This window comes from Clinocottus analis, unplaced genomic scaffold (genome assembly GCF_023055335.1).
Source record: "Clinocottus analis isolate CAN_PGR_092001 unplaced genomic scaffold, fCliAna1.0.p SCAF_6, whole genome shotgun sequence".
NCBI classification, from domain to species: Eukaryota; Metazoa; Chordata; class Actinopteri; order Perciformes; family Cottidae; genus Clinocottus; species Clinocottus analis.
This window is the reverse complement of record NW_027176218.1, coordinates 19,160,235-19,174,364: the sequence shown is the minus strand read 5'-3', so window position 1 is coordinate 19,174,364 and position 14,130 is coordinate 19,160,235. Positions and strand designations below refer to the sequence as shown.

The 14,130-nt window shown below is 40.3% G+C and overlaps 1 protein-coding gene across 1 annotated transcript in view; it reads right to left on the bottom strand.

Moving 5' to 3' along the window:
• The window catches only part of syt9b (synaptotagmin IXb), a 38,930-nt gene that overhangs the window by 18,625 nt on the left and 6,175 nt on the right, over positions 1–14,130 (bottom strand). The window contains exons 2-4 of the mRNA XM_068603638.1: positions 4,309–4,484; positions 3,647–3,864; positions 2,869–3,409 (exon numbers count right to left, since the gene is read on the bottom strand). Of these exons, the coding sequence (XP_068459739.1) occupies positions 2,869–3,409; positions 3,647–3,864; positions 4,309–4,484 (935 nt within the window). The remainder of the gene's footprint in view (positions 1–2,868; positions 3,410–3,646; positions 3,865–4,308; positions 4,485–14,130) is intronic.

Sequence of the window (14,130 nt, the reverse complement as noted above, 5' to 3'; positions counted from 1 at the left end):
AAAAAATATTTGTTAATATTTTAGAAACATTTCAAAAGATCAAAACTTAGAATAAAAAATAAATATAACTAGAAATACAACAAGTTATTCTCTTGCTTTGGAAGAAAAACATTTGCCAAAGTTGCTCAAAGTAAACACATTATATCCCGTGTTGGAAAAACCTAACAGTTTGCATTGCTGGTTGCAGTGTGTGTTGGGTAAATGGATGATTAATAAGGGATTACATTTAGAAAGTGGACGCCTACGACTTGGACACAGGAGACATAGTTCACAAGTCGGATGCCTCAGTGGAGCTTCTGACCCATTTATACTGACCTTATTTAGCTGGAAGATGTTAACACAATATTGTAGAACCAACAAGATGTGTGTGTGTGTGTGTGTGTGTGTGTGTGTGTGTGTGTGTGTGTGTGTGTGTGTGTGTGTGTGTGTGTGTGTGTGTGTGTGTGATCCCACAAGGGTCTTTGCTGTCGATAGCACTGCAATAACAGGTCAGAGCTGGTTGAGTGCTGACCCAGCTATCGATCATTATCTGCAGCTTTGAACTTTAATACTTGATGAGGAGCAGCTGTGTTGACAGTAAAAGGTTTAAAGTATTTTAAAAATGTAGTTTATTTTTTAATGGATCTGTGGTACCCCAACCTTATGAGCCCCATGCCCCAAAAACCTGCTGCACCTATTAGCAGACAAGAAATTATGGAGAAAAAAAAAAGGTCAAGCGATGTTTCCTACAGGATCTCCGGAACGACAACATTGATTAACAATAATAAACACCATTATGTAATTTTCTGAGCCTGAATCTAACAAGGTATGATAGAATCTTAGTTGATGTATATTAGTACTTGAAAGGTCCAAGTAAAGGCGGGCTGTTTGGTTTCCCTACTCCTTCGACTTTTCAGACTGCAAACTGGGGTCGGCAATTTCCTCCTTTTTTATTTTTTCGAACGTGTCACATGTCTTAAGGCGAGATTTATGCAGATTTTGAATCCAAGCATGCATCAATCCGAGCATGTTTAGGCATAAAGCTTATAACTTTTCCATTTTCAAACCGAACGACACAGTTTGTTTTTCTAAATTCCTTTGTAACAGGCCAAGGCTTTGTGTTATTGTGATTTTTCTTGCAGATTCCGGTTCTTTAGGTCATTATCTTTCCAAAGAGGTTGTTGTTTAGGCCTTGCACCAGGAAGTTGAAAACACTCAGAGAGGATCAAAAGCGCATTCTAGGGACATCTGTTTTAGATAATGCTAGGTGTTTATAGTAACAATCAAAATGTAGTATATATATATATATATGTATATACGTATATATATACATATATATATATATACGTATATACATATATATATATACGTATATACATATATATATATATATGTATATATATACGTATATATATACATATACATATATATGTATATATATGTATATACGTATATATATATATATATATATATATATATATATATATATATATATATATATATATATACGTATATACATATATATATATATGTATACACATATATATATATACACATATATATTTATATATACGTATATATATATATATATATATATATATACATATATATATTTATATGATAGGATTTATATATATATATATATATATATAAATCCTTTTCACAAATAAACTCTGGAAAAATTATATAAAATAACACAAGTATTAGGATTAATTTGGGGTTCATATTACTACTTGAACACAGACCTGCTAAATCCTCGAAGGCTCATTCCCGTAGGGTGCACTTTGGGGCTCAAAAGGTTTTAAAGGAGACGGGTAAAGTCGGGCCAGTACTACCTGCTTGCCCCACTAAAGCTTACTTTGCAATATTAAGGCTATATGAAGTATAACCTATTATTAAAAAGTAATTTGCATCCTCGGGTGTGTTTTTGTTAGCAATCTAGGGCTAGATAAATCTCCTGAACTCAATCATCCCATTCAGAGCATTTCCTGAAAATATAACACATTTTCTCTCCATTTCACTCTCCAAACACCAGCACAAAGTATGTTGTGATGGCAACATGTAACTTAAATGCCATTCCTGCGGATAAGTAGGTCTCTCGTAATTGGTTAGAACAAATGTAATCCCCCTATTTCCCTGGAAATTGATTTGGGTAGGAGAGACTGAAGATGGAAACAAAGTGTAAGTCCAGTCTTCATGGTTAGTTTCTGGCACTGTTTGCCCATAAACCAGAAAACCAGGGTTTCAATCCCAAACTGAGACACACCCGATCGCCATCTACACTCTATAACACCAGCAAACTATGAGGAATTCCCTTGCAGGAGGCTCTAACTTTCTTACTGAGTTACTCAGTGTACTAACTCTATAGATTTATCCAAGTGAATAATGTAATATAGACAGTGTCGCTGTATCTCTGTCAAACCAACCCCAGTCTTGTGTCAGCGTAGATCTGGGTCAGTACCCCCAAGTGTTTCCTACTGCTTTCATTAAACATTAACTGTGTCTAAGTATATTTCTATGTTTCTGCCTTTTGAAACCACAGATTAGTTCCACTTGAAGGGGAAATGAGACACAATTCCATTGATACATCTCCCTCCCACTGTTGTTATAACAGGCTTTTGTGCTCTTTTTGATTGTTTGAGCAGATTCTGGCCAAACTCAAGAAAGGGCATGGGATTTATGCTGGAATGGATACCACTGGTCGAACAGATGTACACATGTATCCCACTGCAAACATGCTGCTACATTTCAGTCAGTTGGTTGCTATTAACAACCATGCTACTGCTTTATGGAAGGCTTTACTAAGACATGCATTATCAGTGGGGAGAAGAAGAGAGATGGCCACATAGTGATGGAACTTAAGATAATGGATAAAAGTTGCTTTCTCACCGAGGTCACGTATTGTACGTCCCGGCACAGTTTAGTCTCCCGTGGAAAGTCGGCAAGATCCAGAAAGTTGTCTACCACCACTTGGCCAATCAAGTCATGGCGAGAGAACCTGTCAAAGTCGTAGACGCTGAAGTGCAGCTTGCGGCTTGACAGCTCGGTGTACGCCACAGGAAATAGAAACACCTCATCGAACACCGGGTTGAGTGTCTTGCGGTGCACCTTGGTCTGGTGCTTAGTTTTGCGGTCAGGCAGCAGGTAGATCTTGACGTAAGGATCGGAGGTCCCTGAGAAGTCCTTGGCGGGAAGGTCCTGGGCCTTGTGGATCTTCACGATCAGCTGCTCTAGGTCAAAGTCAAACTTCAGGACGAAGAGGAGACGGCCGCAGCCGTCGGGGCGATGGCCATCTTCTGCATCCACAGATCGCTGCTTGTAGAGTTCTGGTTTTATTCGGCCCAAACCAGACAGTGACTCTTGGCGCTGGAACTGAGCAGGGTTGAAGTCTGGATTGGATAAGTTCATCTGACGTCGTATGGAATTGTGCCTGAAACAAAGTGTAAAAGTGGATATATTCAAACAGTTTTGATTGACTCTTCTTTGTTGCTGTGAGGCCACTGCTGGAGCCACTTTATTCCCTTAAGCCTGATGCACTGTAGGCTGTTAGCTTTGTGAAAAGGTATCGCTGAACCCAGAGTTCTAGGTGTCTGTGACTGTGTGTTTCCATCTGTGTTTAATCTGCCAATGTCAAAAGCTGGACAGTAGTAGTTCGATGTGTACTGACCTTACAGATGAAGTTGGCTCAGTAATCTGTCTCTGGACCCTGTCCCTGGCCAAAGTGTGGAACTGTTTTTTCTCCACTTTAGCCTGAGTTTCCAGTGGGATGTCAGGCGACGTGTGGCTTATCTTTAGGCCTGACTCTGGAACAACCACAGCCGAGAAGGGTCCTGAAGGCTCCTTCCCACAGCCATCCTCGCTGTACTCTCTATCGTCCCCGTCCACCTGACCGGCAGATAACAGCACCTTGTGTCATAGTTACAGTAATGCAAATACACAAAAGTGACAACAGCCTACAGTTAAACCTACAGCCTACAATTAAGCCTATCATGCCATGTACTGGCCACACTTTGGACAGTCTGATCACATCTCAGCATTTAGACCATACTTGGACATTGTAGCACTTTATACACAGCAATACTATTATCATATCTTGTGCAATCAGTTATACATTTTATGCCTTATTTTTATCACCAGGACGTCACCCATGGGTTTCTTCAGAAACCCATGGGTGACGTCCCGGAGGCTCCATCCAAATGGTATACAGTCTATGATTTACGCTTAGTCTATATTAATAAAATATATTGAAGTCATTTGACAAAATATTGTTCAACGTATCAATACTTTCACTTTGTATGTGAAGATTGAACATGAACCTCTCCTTCTTACCTCTGTGAGGACGGGCTGTTGGTCTCCTCCCAGGAAGTGTGCCCCCTTGAGGACATCTGGGAGGAAGCGGCCAGTCAGTGGCACCCAGCATAACTTCCACGAGACAAAGAGGGAGACACTGAAGAGAGCCAGACCACAGGTGGTCACCAGCAAAGACAACAGGCTCACAGATACATCTAAAGATGGAAAGAGTGAGGGTGGGGCGGGGAGGGTCAATGATCAGTGAACACAGCTTTGCGAGTGAAAAACGCTGGCACAGACAAACCTGGTTCCCCAGAGAGGACAGACTGTTTATTCAGAATGCTAAATGAGGAAAGATGATAACATTGTCTCCCCTTACTCAAGTAAATTTAATTTGATTAATCTGATGCATGAGACGGTATGTTGTATATACACAATATAAACAGCATATGATCAAATCCAAACCATTAAAACCTGAAACAATTCTTCTAACGTGTCCCACCCTGCCTGCTCTATTAATTGCTTTCTACTCTATTGCTTTACAACGTATTTAAGACATACAAGATGGATTGCTCCTATGTATTTCCCTATATTATACATGGTTTCTCACAATTGAATGTTCTCACATAAATGTGATAATGAAGGACTGGAAAAGTGCTCCAAAGCCTTTTTGTTTCAATTTATTCATTCAACCATACATTGTGGTTATGTTTCGTTGTCATCATTCTTTTACATTACATTTCATTTAGCTGACGCTTTTATCCAAAGCAACTTATAATAAGTGCATTCAACCGTGAGAACAACTACAAGAATCAGGTAAGTACAATTCCTTCAATAATGTCAAACTACAAAGTGCTATCAGTAAGTGCCATCTGAGTGCTACTAAAGTGCTACTACCGCGCTACCTTCTTTGTTCAAGGTGTAGTCGAAAAAGATGTGTTTTTAGTTTGCGACGGAAGATGTAGACACTTTCTGCTGTCCTGATGTCAATGGGGAGCTCATTCCACCATTGAGGAGCCAGGACTGCAAACAGTTGGGACTTTGTTGAGTGTTTAGCTTGCGGTGACGGAGCTACAAGCCGATTGGCAGAAGCTGAGCGGAGTGAACGAGCTGGGGTGTACGGTTTTACCATGTCCTGGATATAGATCGGACCCGATCTGTTCGTAGTACGGTACGTCAGTACCAATGTTTTGAAGCGGATGCGGGCGACCACCAGTAACCAGTGAAGGTCGTGGAGGAGCGGAGTACTGTGGGTAATTTCAGGAGGTTAAAGACCAATCGAGCTGCTGCATTCTAGATAAGCTGTAGAGGTCCAATGCCGTTGGCAGGTTGACTTGCCAGGACAGAGTTGCAGTAGTCAAGATGATCAGAGCCTGGACGAGAACCTGTGCCGCCTCCTGAGTGAGAAGGGAACGTATTCTTCTGATGTTTTACAGCATGGAGCGCAGGAACGTGTGGTTGCGGTAATGTTGGCAGTCATGGAGAGTTGACTGCCGAGAGTCACACCGAGGTTCTTGGCAGTCAGGGTCGGGGCCAACACAGAGTTGTTAAATAGTAATAGTGAGGTTGTGGGTGAGAGAGCCTTTTCCAGGAAGAAAAAGTAGTCCAGTCTTGTCAGGGTCAATGTTCAGGTGGTGTGTGGACACTGTGAGATATCAGTCAGACAGGCAGAGATTTGTGCTGCTACCTGTGTATCTGATTGGGGAAACAAGAGGATAAGTTGGGTATCATCAGCATAGCGATGGTAGGAAAAGCCATGCGAGCGAATGACAGAGCCGAGAGAGTTTGTATACAGAGAGAAAAGAAGAGGACCCAGGACGGAGCCTTGAGGGACCCCAGTAGTGAGAGGACAAGGTTCCGACACAGATCTTCTCCAAATTACCCGGTCGTCGAGGTAGGATGAGAAGAGGGCGAACGCAGTGCCTGTGATATGAAGGTCTTGGAGGGAGGAGATAAGGATGTGGTGGTTCGTTGTGTCAAAGGCAGCAGAAAGGTCGAGGAGCATAACGACAGAGGAGAGAGAGGCTGCTCTAGCAGTTTGGAGCTGCTCACAGACAGCAAGGAGGGCAGTCTCACAAAGCAGTAAGGATTTTCACATTGATCAAACAAGTTACCACTAGTTTTTGTGTAGATTTTGGCAGTCTCTGTGGACAAAAGTGCGAGTTCTTTTTAGCACCAAAACTTTTAATTTTTTTGCAGTACGGTTTCACAGTCTGGGGCGTGCATGGTTCTGGTCCTCCCACGCCTCTCTTTCCTCCGACGGGCCTGGAAATGCGGTCTGGGCCTCCAACAGCGCGCGTCCGCACTGGCTTCCAGAGAGATCACGTTCTCACTCATTGTCTCATTTACTTATGATGGGTATATGGAGGCATCAATATTACATTGATATTGTTTAGTAACATGTTCTTCAGATTAAATGTACGTGCTTCTTGCTATTCTCTGTCACTACTTCTAGGTAGCTAGCGATGTATTAGGATGACACCCTCATTCTCAATCCCAAAGAAAAAGAGAGAGAGAGTTACAAAGAGATATGACTGTGCTCACTGTATCTGTCCCAGCCACTGCTTTTTTCTTCAGCTCCCTTTTTCTTTGTAGCTTGTCGTTCTGAATCAGACTCAACACAAAGAAAGAACTTCTGAAGTTATTTTTTAACCCAGCGGACAGAGTGTCCTTATTTGGTACAATGTTTTGCAGTCTGCATAATATACAGATAATATCAGTGAAACTCTGGGCATCGTCCAAGGTAAGATATTCCCATTATGAATACATGCTCTGCTTTAACAGCTGTTAGAAGTCGTGTTAATATTGAATTGCAAATCTATTCAGCATTGTTTTCCTTTATCATTTGACTTCCTTGCTAAAAAAGAGCTGAGAGCATTTCTGGCACAATGTGAGAGATCTGTATGAGCTCATTAATGGATGCAGTTATAGTCCAGTCCTTGAGTTCAAAAGACACAAAATTCCAGTCTTTATTATAATACTGCCCAAAGCCCAAATTCACTAAGAAACTAATTCTCTCATAACTATCTCGAAATTAAACAACTGTACTCATTTATATATGCATTAAGCATCCCTGTGCTAAACTGAGAGATTAAAATGTATTTTCTACTGCAGATGGAGTTTAAAAATGTAAATTAAAAACAAATTGCCACAAAACAGTTTTAGTAAAAACATAATAGTTTGGCTTTAAATAGGCACTTTAGTCTTCTTGTTTTAATTACAGATTATTGTAAACAATGGTGTAAAATGGGATGGAAATTGTGCAGCGGAAATTCACTACTATGTCACCACGTAGTTATAATATTTTCTAAATCCAGTAATGTTGTAACAGCTTGCTTACAAACTATGCCATACAAGCAGTGTGAATTAATGCCACCTTCATCAAGTCGAGACATAGAACATGTCTGGCACAAGATGTCAAGATAATGTCGTTGATTGGTCTCCTTCGAAACAATTCCTTTTGACCTCTAGTAAAGCAGGGGGGGGGTCTATTTAATATCCATTTAATTGGTGTTTGCAATTGCATGTATTAGTTGTCAAAAGCGAGCAACCTGCTGTGACATCACCAATTACGGCACAGCTAACAAGAATGAACGTGCCCGTCTGTCAGCCCATAGACGGCTTAAAACAACTTGGTTCGTGTGACTCCAACCAAGTTGTATAAGTGTGTGTGTGTGTGTGTATATATATATATATAAACTATTTTTTAACTTAATAATATTATATTAAAGGCTAGTAATCTTCTGTTGGTCAATAATCTTGGAAAACCAGCAAGAAGAGTACGCTAAATTTGAAAGAATTAGCCAAACAAAAAAATCCAGCCCTGTGTTGCTAACCTTTTTCCAATGAGAGAAGCTCAGTTGGTAGCTGGAAAGGTGTCAGGATGGCACCCAGAGTGAAGCCAAAGCAGAAGTGTCCTAAAACATGAATTCTCTCTACGGCCCTTTAGGGGGTGACTCCTGTTTATAAAAAAAAAAAAACTAGTCTGTATAGAAGTTTAGGAGAAAATGGCTCTACTTCTCTTGAATTATTCCCTCAGTAAACATTGTGAACATAAGTTTATATGGTTTCAATCTCTAGTTTCGAGTCTTCTTCAATACATGTTCAATTAGTAAATTATGGTCCATTTAGGCACAACCCTAAAGGGATCTATGCTTGCAAGCACTGCTAGGCACCAAGATGTGTGAAATGAGGCGGGAACACAGCCTGTCGTCTTGTGTGTGCAGCTATATGCACCGGGTACCAGCTGGGGTGAATGGAAAGCAGCGGAGATATACAGCATGTGTTCCCCGACAGTGCAAGGCTTGTGTTCTCAGCTGACACAGCGAGAAAGCGTGCAGCTTGTCCCGCTGTACCCTGGCTTTGATGTGCCAAATAGGTGATGTATTTGTTGGGAAAAATATATTTATATTTCACAGCTAGAGTTCAGGTTTTCTGTTTCTAAACGAATTTACAGCTCATATCAGTAACCTACCCTCATATGAAATGTGTCCAAGGCTAACCATTCTCCATTCAAGCCACCTTACTTTCTAAATATTTGAGAGCAAAAATAAATAAATATTGAAAACACTGTTGTTCCATATTTGATAAGTTTGTTTTTTAGAATACGTAAAACAGCCCGTGGCTTCATTCAATTACTTTTGTAAGAACCTTTTCTAAAGCCGCATGGCGTCTCTGCTTTTCAAGTCCAGGATGCAATCAAGGCGCCCGCTGCCTAAACCCTGTACAGCTGGTGGCAGTTAATTGGATTCAGGAGCTTCAATAATCAATAAGCAAAAGGAAGTCGACAATTATAATTACAAAAAAAAAGGTTAGCGAGGTTTTGATTAGTGTAATTGTCTGTAGTGGGGTTGCTTGAGTTTATATATGAAGGAATAGCGGGTGCAAGTATAAAGTCTGTAGTACATTGGAAGTGGCTTACATCAAAGTCTTAGTGGTCAATAGAGCAGACAAATCACTTACTGAGTTCTCATTTGGTGCTTTCAAGACATTCAATAAATATGTAGTTCTAATGCTTTGAAGACCTATTTTAATGTCGTTATGGAAGAATTGTGGATTTTTTTTCTTCTTTTTTTGATTTTCCAAAACCAAGAACATAATGGTAAAGAATGGATTAAACAGTGAACGTGTCTGCTCTTGCTTAAGCATGTCCAGCTAACTGGCTAACTACTACTAGTAGTGTAACGCAACGCTACTTCTAATGTCAAGGAGTATTTCCTGCTGCATTATTTTATGGGTTTACTGTTTTTGTTAAAAGGCCCCATTCACAACCAGCCCACTCCATGTTTAGCTTGCCCGGTCTTCCCTACAGGCCTGTGCAGAACTCTTACCCTTTTCTCTTGTAACATTGTTAAAACATACAGTTTCCAAATATGGACAAAAGAGTTAATACTAATCTTGCGTGTTGATTGTCGAAGTATGTAAGCAGTTTCATAGTGATGAACTTTATTAACTGATCCAATTTTCTTTGTTAAAAGATTTTACTCCAATATGTCAAAAAAAATGAAACAATCATTTTGAAGCTTTATTCCTGTTTATAATTCGGTTCTGGTAATAGAACCAAATTAGCACATATTGGAAAAAAAGAAGGATTCATTTGAATATTTAAACATAACATTTCAGTAAACTTGCAACACAAAGAATAATTATCTTAATCTAAGAAATAAACTGGGGAAGTTCCACTTCAGACTGTTTTACACGGTTTTCAGCTGGAACCATTAAAAAGATGGAGAGAGGGTTTTTATCATTTTAACTACCTACCTTCAGTACGTGCGAGGCACAGCAATAGTAACTAGAGCGGAAAAAGTAAATTCTGCAATGATAACAGGTTCAGGGAAGTTCAGTAATGAGAGCGACATGGCAAATTAATCACCATAAGCGCCATTTTCGCAAATGCTATCAACAAATTGTTCTGTTGAAATGACGTGATAAAAGCAACGTGTCTAAGGTTTTGAAGCATTGGAGAGAACGTCTCACCATCAGGAAGCCCATCAGTGGGAGAAATCAGAGTCCGATTTTCATTGTCCAACACTGCAAATGGATTTTTCCTGATAGAAGCCTTGGCAGAGGCGTTCTCCTGCCTCTGATGTGAATTAAGCTTAAAACTCCAAAGCGAACAGACACACAGATGGCTGCTTTTATTGATTTGGACTAAATCTCCCTTTGATGAGGTGTTGTGAGAATCAACAACACGCTCTGGAGTGGTTGATTATCCAGCTATTCTGGAAAAAGGAGCAGAGAAGAGACCCACCAGCACCAACTATGAAACTTTAATTTTTCAGCCAGTTCTGCATGTGCCATATTGCAGCATGGTCTCACCAAACGGTCGATAAGGAACACGTTAATTTCTTAAGTTATTTTGTGTATTATTGCTACACGTTTTGGGCTTTTTTTGCTTGTCAGAGGTTGTGCTCAAATCGTTGGCTTACTTCCATTAGTTATTTAGCTTGTGTACATAGCTTCATTTATGCAACAAATGTCCTTATTTGAACCCAAAACACAACCTTTTTTAACCAAGTATTTTTTGGGCCAAAAAAATAACGAAGTAGTTGTTCGAATTTACACCGTTAACCTTTACGTTCAAAACTGCGACCGTGCTAAACGTCAAAAGTGGCGTTCTATTTTTGCGCCTTCCCACAACATCACGTTGATTAGTGTGACATGCACTGACACTAACACATGCATCACATTTCATCATCACATCTGTCTCCTGTCGGGGGGGTAGGAGAGTTTTCAAGCAGGAATGAGGATTTATTCATTAACCTTTCGTGTGTGCGTGCATCCATCTGTGTATTGTTTATTCTGTATTCAAAGTGTTTAACCCTCCGTACCCAATACCGATAGATTGCCTTTTTTCTACCACAGTCGAATCAAAAAGAATCGACATCATGCACATTCTGAATTATAGAGCAGCTTCTGTCTGGTAACAATATGCACCTATACATTTAATTTCTCTCCAATATCAAAAGTAATCATGTGATCTGTACTGCTGTGGTTACAGTGCACATCAAAACTGCCTGAAAGCTTATTTACCATGACTTTTTTCTGTCCTTCCCAAAGTGGCTTTTTTTCAATCTGTACTATGAATCCATTATCATCAGGGGTGAAAAACACAGTTCTGCAGATAGATAGATAGATGGATGGATGGATGGATAGACAGACAGACAGTCTTAAAATAGAGGTTGTGGTTGTGTCAGTTATCAAGCTCCTCTTCTGTGGAATAAGCTTCCACTTTCAGTGCGGGGGGCAGACACGGTCACCTCATTTAAGAGTAGACTTAAGACTTCTTTGACAGCGCTTATAGTTGACCCCGATCTTTGATCCAGGTAGCTTTCTTTCAGAGGTTGGGTCAGACAACTCTCCTCTAGATTCGCGAGGGTATTCACCCGGTGATTCAGTCAGAGAAGGCTTCCTCCGTTCCCCCCCCCTCCCTAAATATGCTGCTATTGGTCTAGACTGCTGGGGGCATCTTAGGATACACTGAGCACCTCCTCTCCTCTTCTTTTTTCTCTTCTTTTTCTCATCTCTCTTCTCCTTTCTCCTATTTTAATTTTCTCCTTCTCAAAAAATGATTGTCTTTCAATGCACATTACTAACTGTACTCCTTTCCAGGAGCCTCTGTGCTTCCTCGCCTCAGCTTTCTATAGATCATGGCTGTCTGGTGCTGGTCCTGCCACCCACCATGGATCGTGGCTGTCTGGAGCTGGACCAATGTAATGAGAAAATATAGTATTGCAATGTTGAACTGATTTAAATGTTTCTCAGAGATGGTCTGAACAAATGGGGTTGGAGGAAGTGAATCAAAGGACTGTTTTCTTATGTATGCATATGAGAGGGGAAGTGAATCAAAGGACTGTTTCCTATGTATGCATATGACGGGGGGAGGGGGTCGTAAACAATTCGTGAACTGATGGGGTTTTGATTTCCCAGGACAAAGGAGATCGTGACTTCTTTGATCTCAAGGACCAAGAGACAAAAGGTCTAAGATGGGCAGGTACGCAGTGTTCTCTTTGTTTCACGTGGTTTGAGGGTGTGACTTATCATGTATAAAAGAGGGCTGTGACTGTTGGTTCATTGAATTCTGTGTCGCAGACTGCTTTGGGTGGCTGTGGCATACCTTTCCTTCTTGCAAGAATAAACGGACGAAAGACAATTTTGATTCAGAGATTCCATTCCTCCTTAGGAGATTAACTAAGAAAATCTTCCATAACACCAATCCTGCAGATGTTTCCAGGCTGAGGGAGGACACCTATAATGTGGCTATGCTGATAACGAAGGTGAACGGTAAATGCAATGCCGAAATGCCAATTGTTAGACACCCACCATTAGACACCAGAAAGACCTCCAAACCATCTCCCCAGAGCTTGGTAAAGGTTTAATGGAGAAGCATTGAGAGTTATCAAAAAAACCTCCATCACAAAAAAAGGTCAGAGGATCAGAGGAAAAATTGGGTTCAGAAATTCAAAAAGGCTACGGATGGTCTTGGACTGTGGGTCTGATGACGAAGGGACGTTATTTCTGGGGTTACGGGCTAAGACTTCCTTTTTCCGTGCGCTGCTCATTGTATACCATACACAATTTAGCAACTTCAGATTTGAGACTGAAGTTGAGAAACATTTTGAAGCTAATTTTAAGACACCTCCATTACCAAAATCTATTTTGGTAAAAGATGAAGAAAAAAAATAACTGGACACTTTGGATAAGATAAGGTTAGAAACCTATAAAGGTTCGATAAAGACTGTGCCAAGAAAAAAAAGGTTGCTGCGTTAATTGGTGTGACATGCCACAAACTGCCGTTTACAGTGTGAAAAGTTAAACTTGCTATATTGTCTTTTTAAAAATCTACTATCAATCAACCTCCACCTTGATTATTTGCAAACTATGTGCTGCAGGCTTTTCAGATCTGACTTCTTTGGAATATGTAAAGCTGTATAACCACAGACTGCCAAACAAAACCTCGCTGCTTAGCCGTGTTCCTTCTTATAAACTTCATATATCATAATAATAACCACGGACACCACTGACTTCAGGCAGTTAGGCGACACACCATTATATTGTTACGTCTGTGGTTGTCTCTGTTGTTGCAAGCATTAGTGGTGATGAGTGGATATAGGCCAAGAGGTCACCGTGCCTCTGAGGTAGGTTCATTATAGGCCCATCACACCCACTGTTAAGTCCCCGAGCAGGGCAGACACTAATCAGACACACACAAGGTCCTCACAATGATGCCAGATTTCGTTTTCACTGTCCAGCACACCTACACAGATAATAACCTTCAATTAAACTACTGTACTAGGGTAAACATCACAGTTGAATGGTTAGTTCATTCTAAAATTCTCATTATTTTTCACAATTATGCTTTGTAATTTGATTTTGGACTATGCATAACTGAACAATATTTCCAAAGAGAGGAGTAAAAGGTCCACTTGTCATGATTATCAATGATTTGCTATCGGAATGGGATCTGCTAGTCAGTAAATCTTTCATTGTGGTTCAGATTCAAATAACTCTCTTGGATGGAGTGACATAAAATTTGGTAAAACATTGATGTCCCAACTTTGTCATGTCCCAGCTTTGGTGATCCCTTAATGATGGCAAATATAACATTGCATTAAATGCTAATGAGTTAATGCTAGCATGCTATCACCAGGCTTTGGTGGTAAACATTACCAGTTGTTAATGTGATCATGTTATCTTTTAGCGCAACATTGCCAGACTGTTAAAAAACATTATATACCACCATTTGTAAGTTAAACAACCATAACAACACATCTCTCTTACAGTCTCTTATGGTGTGTTCACACCAAACGCGTCAAGATTTGCGTGGCATATCTCCGTCGCTTCTCTCCGGGAAAAGATATT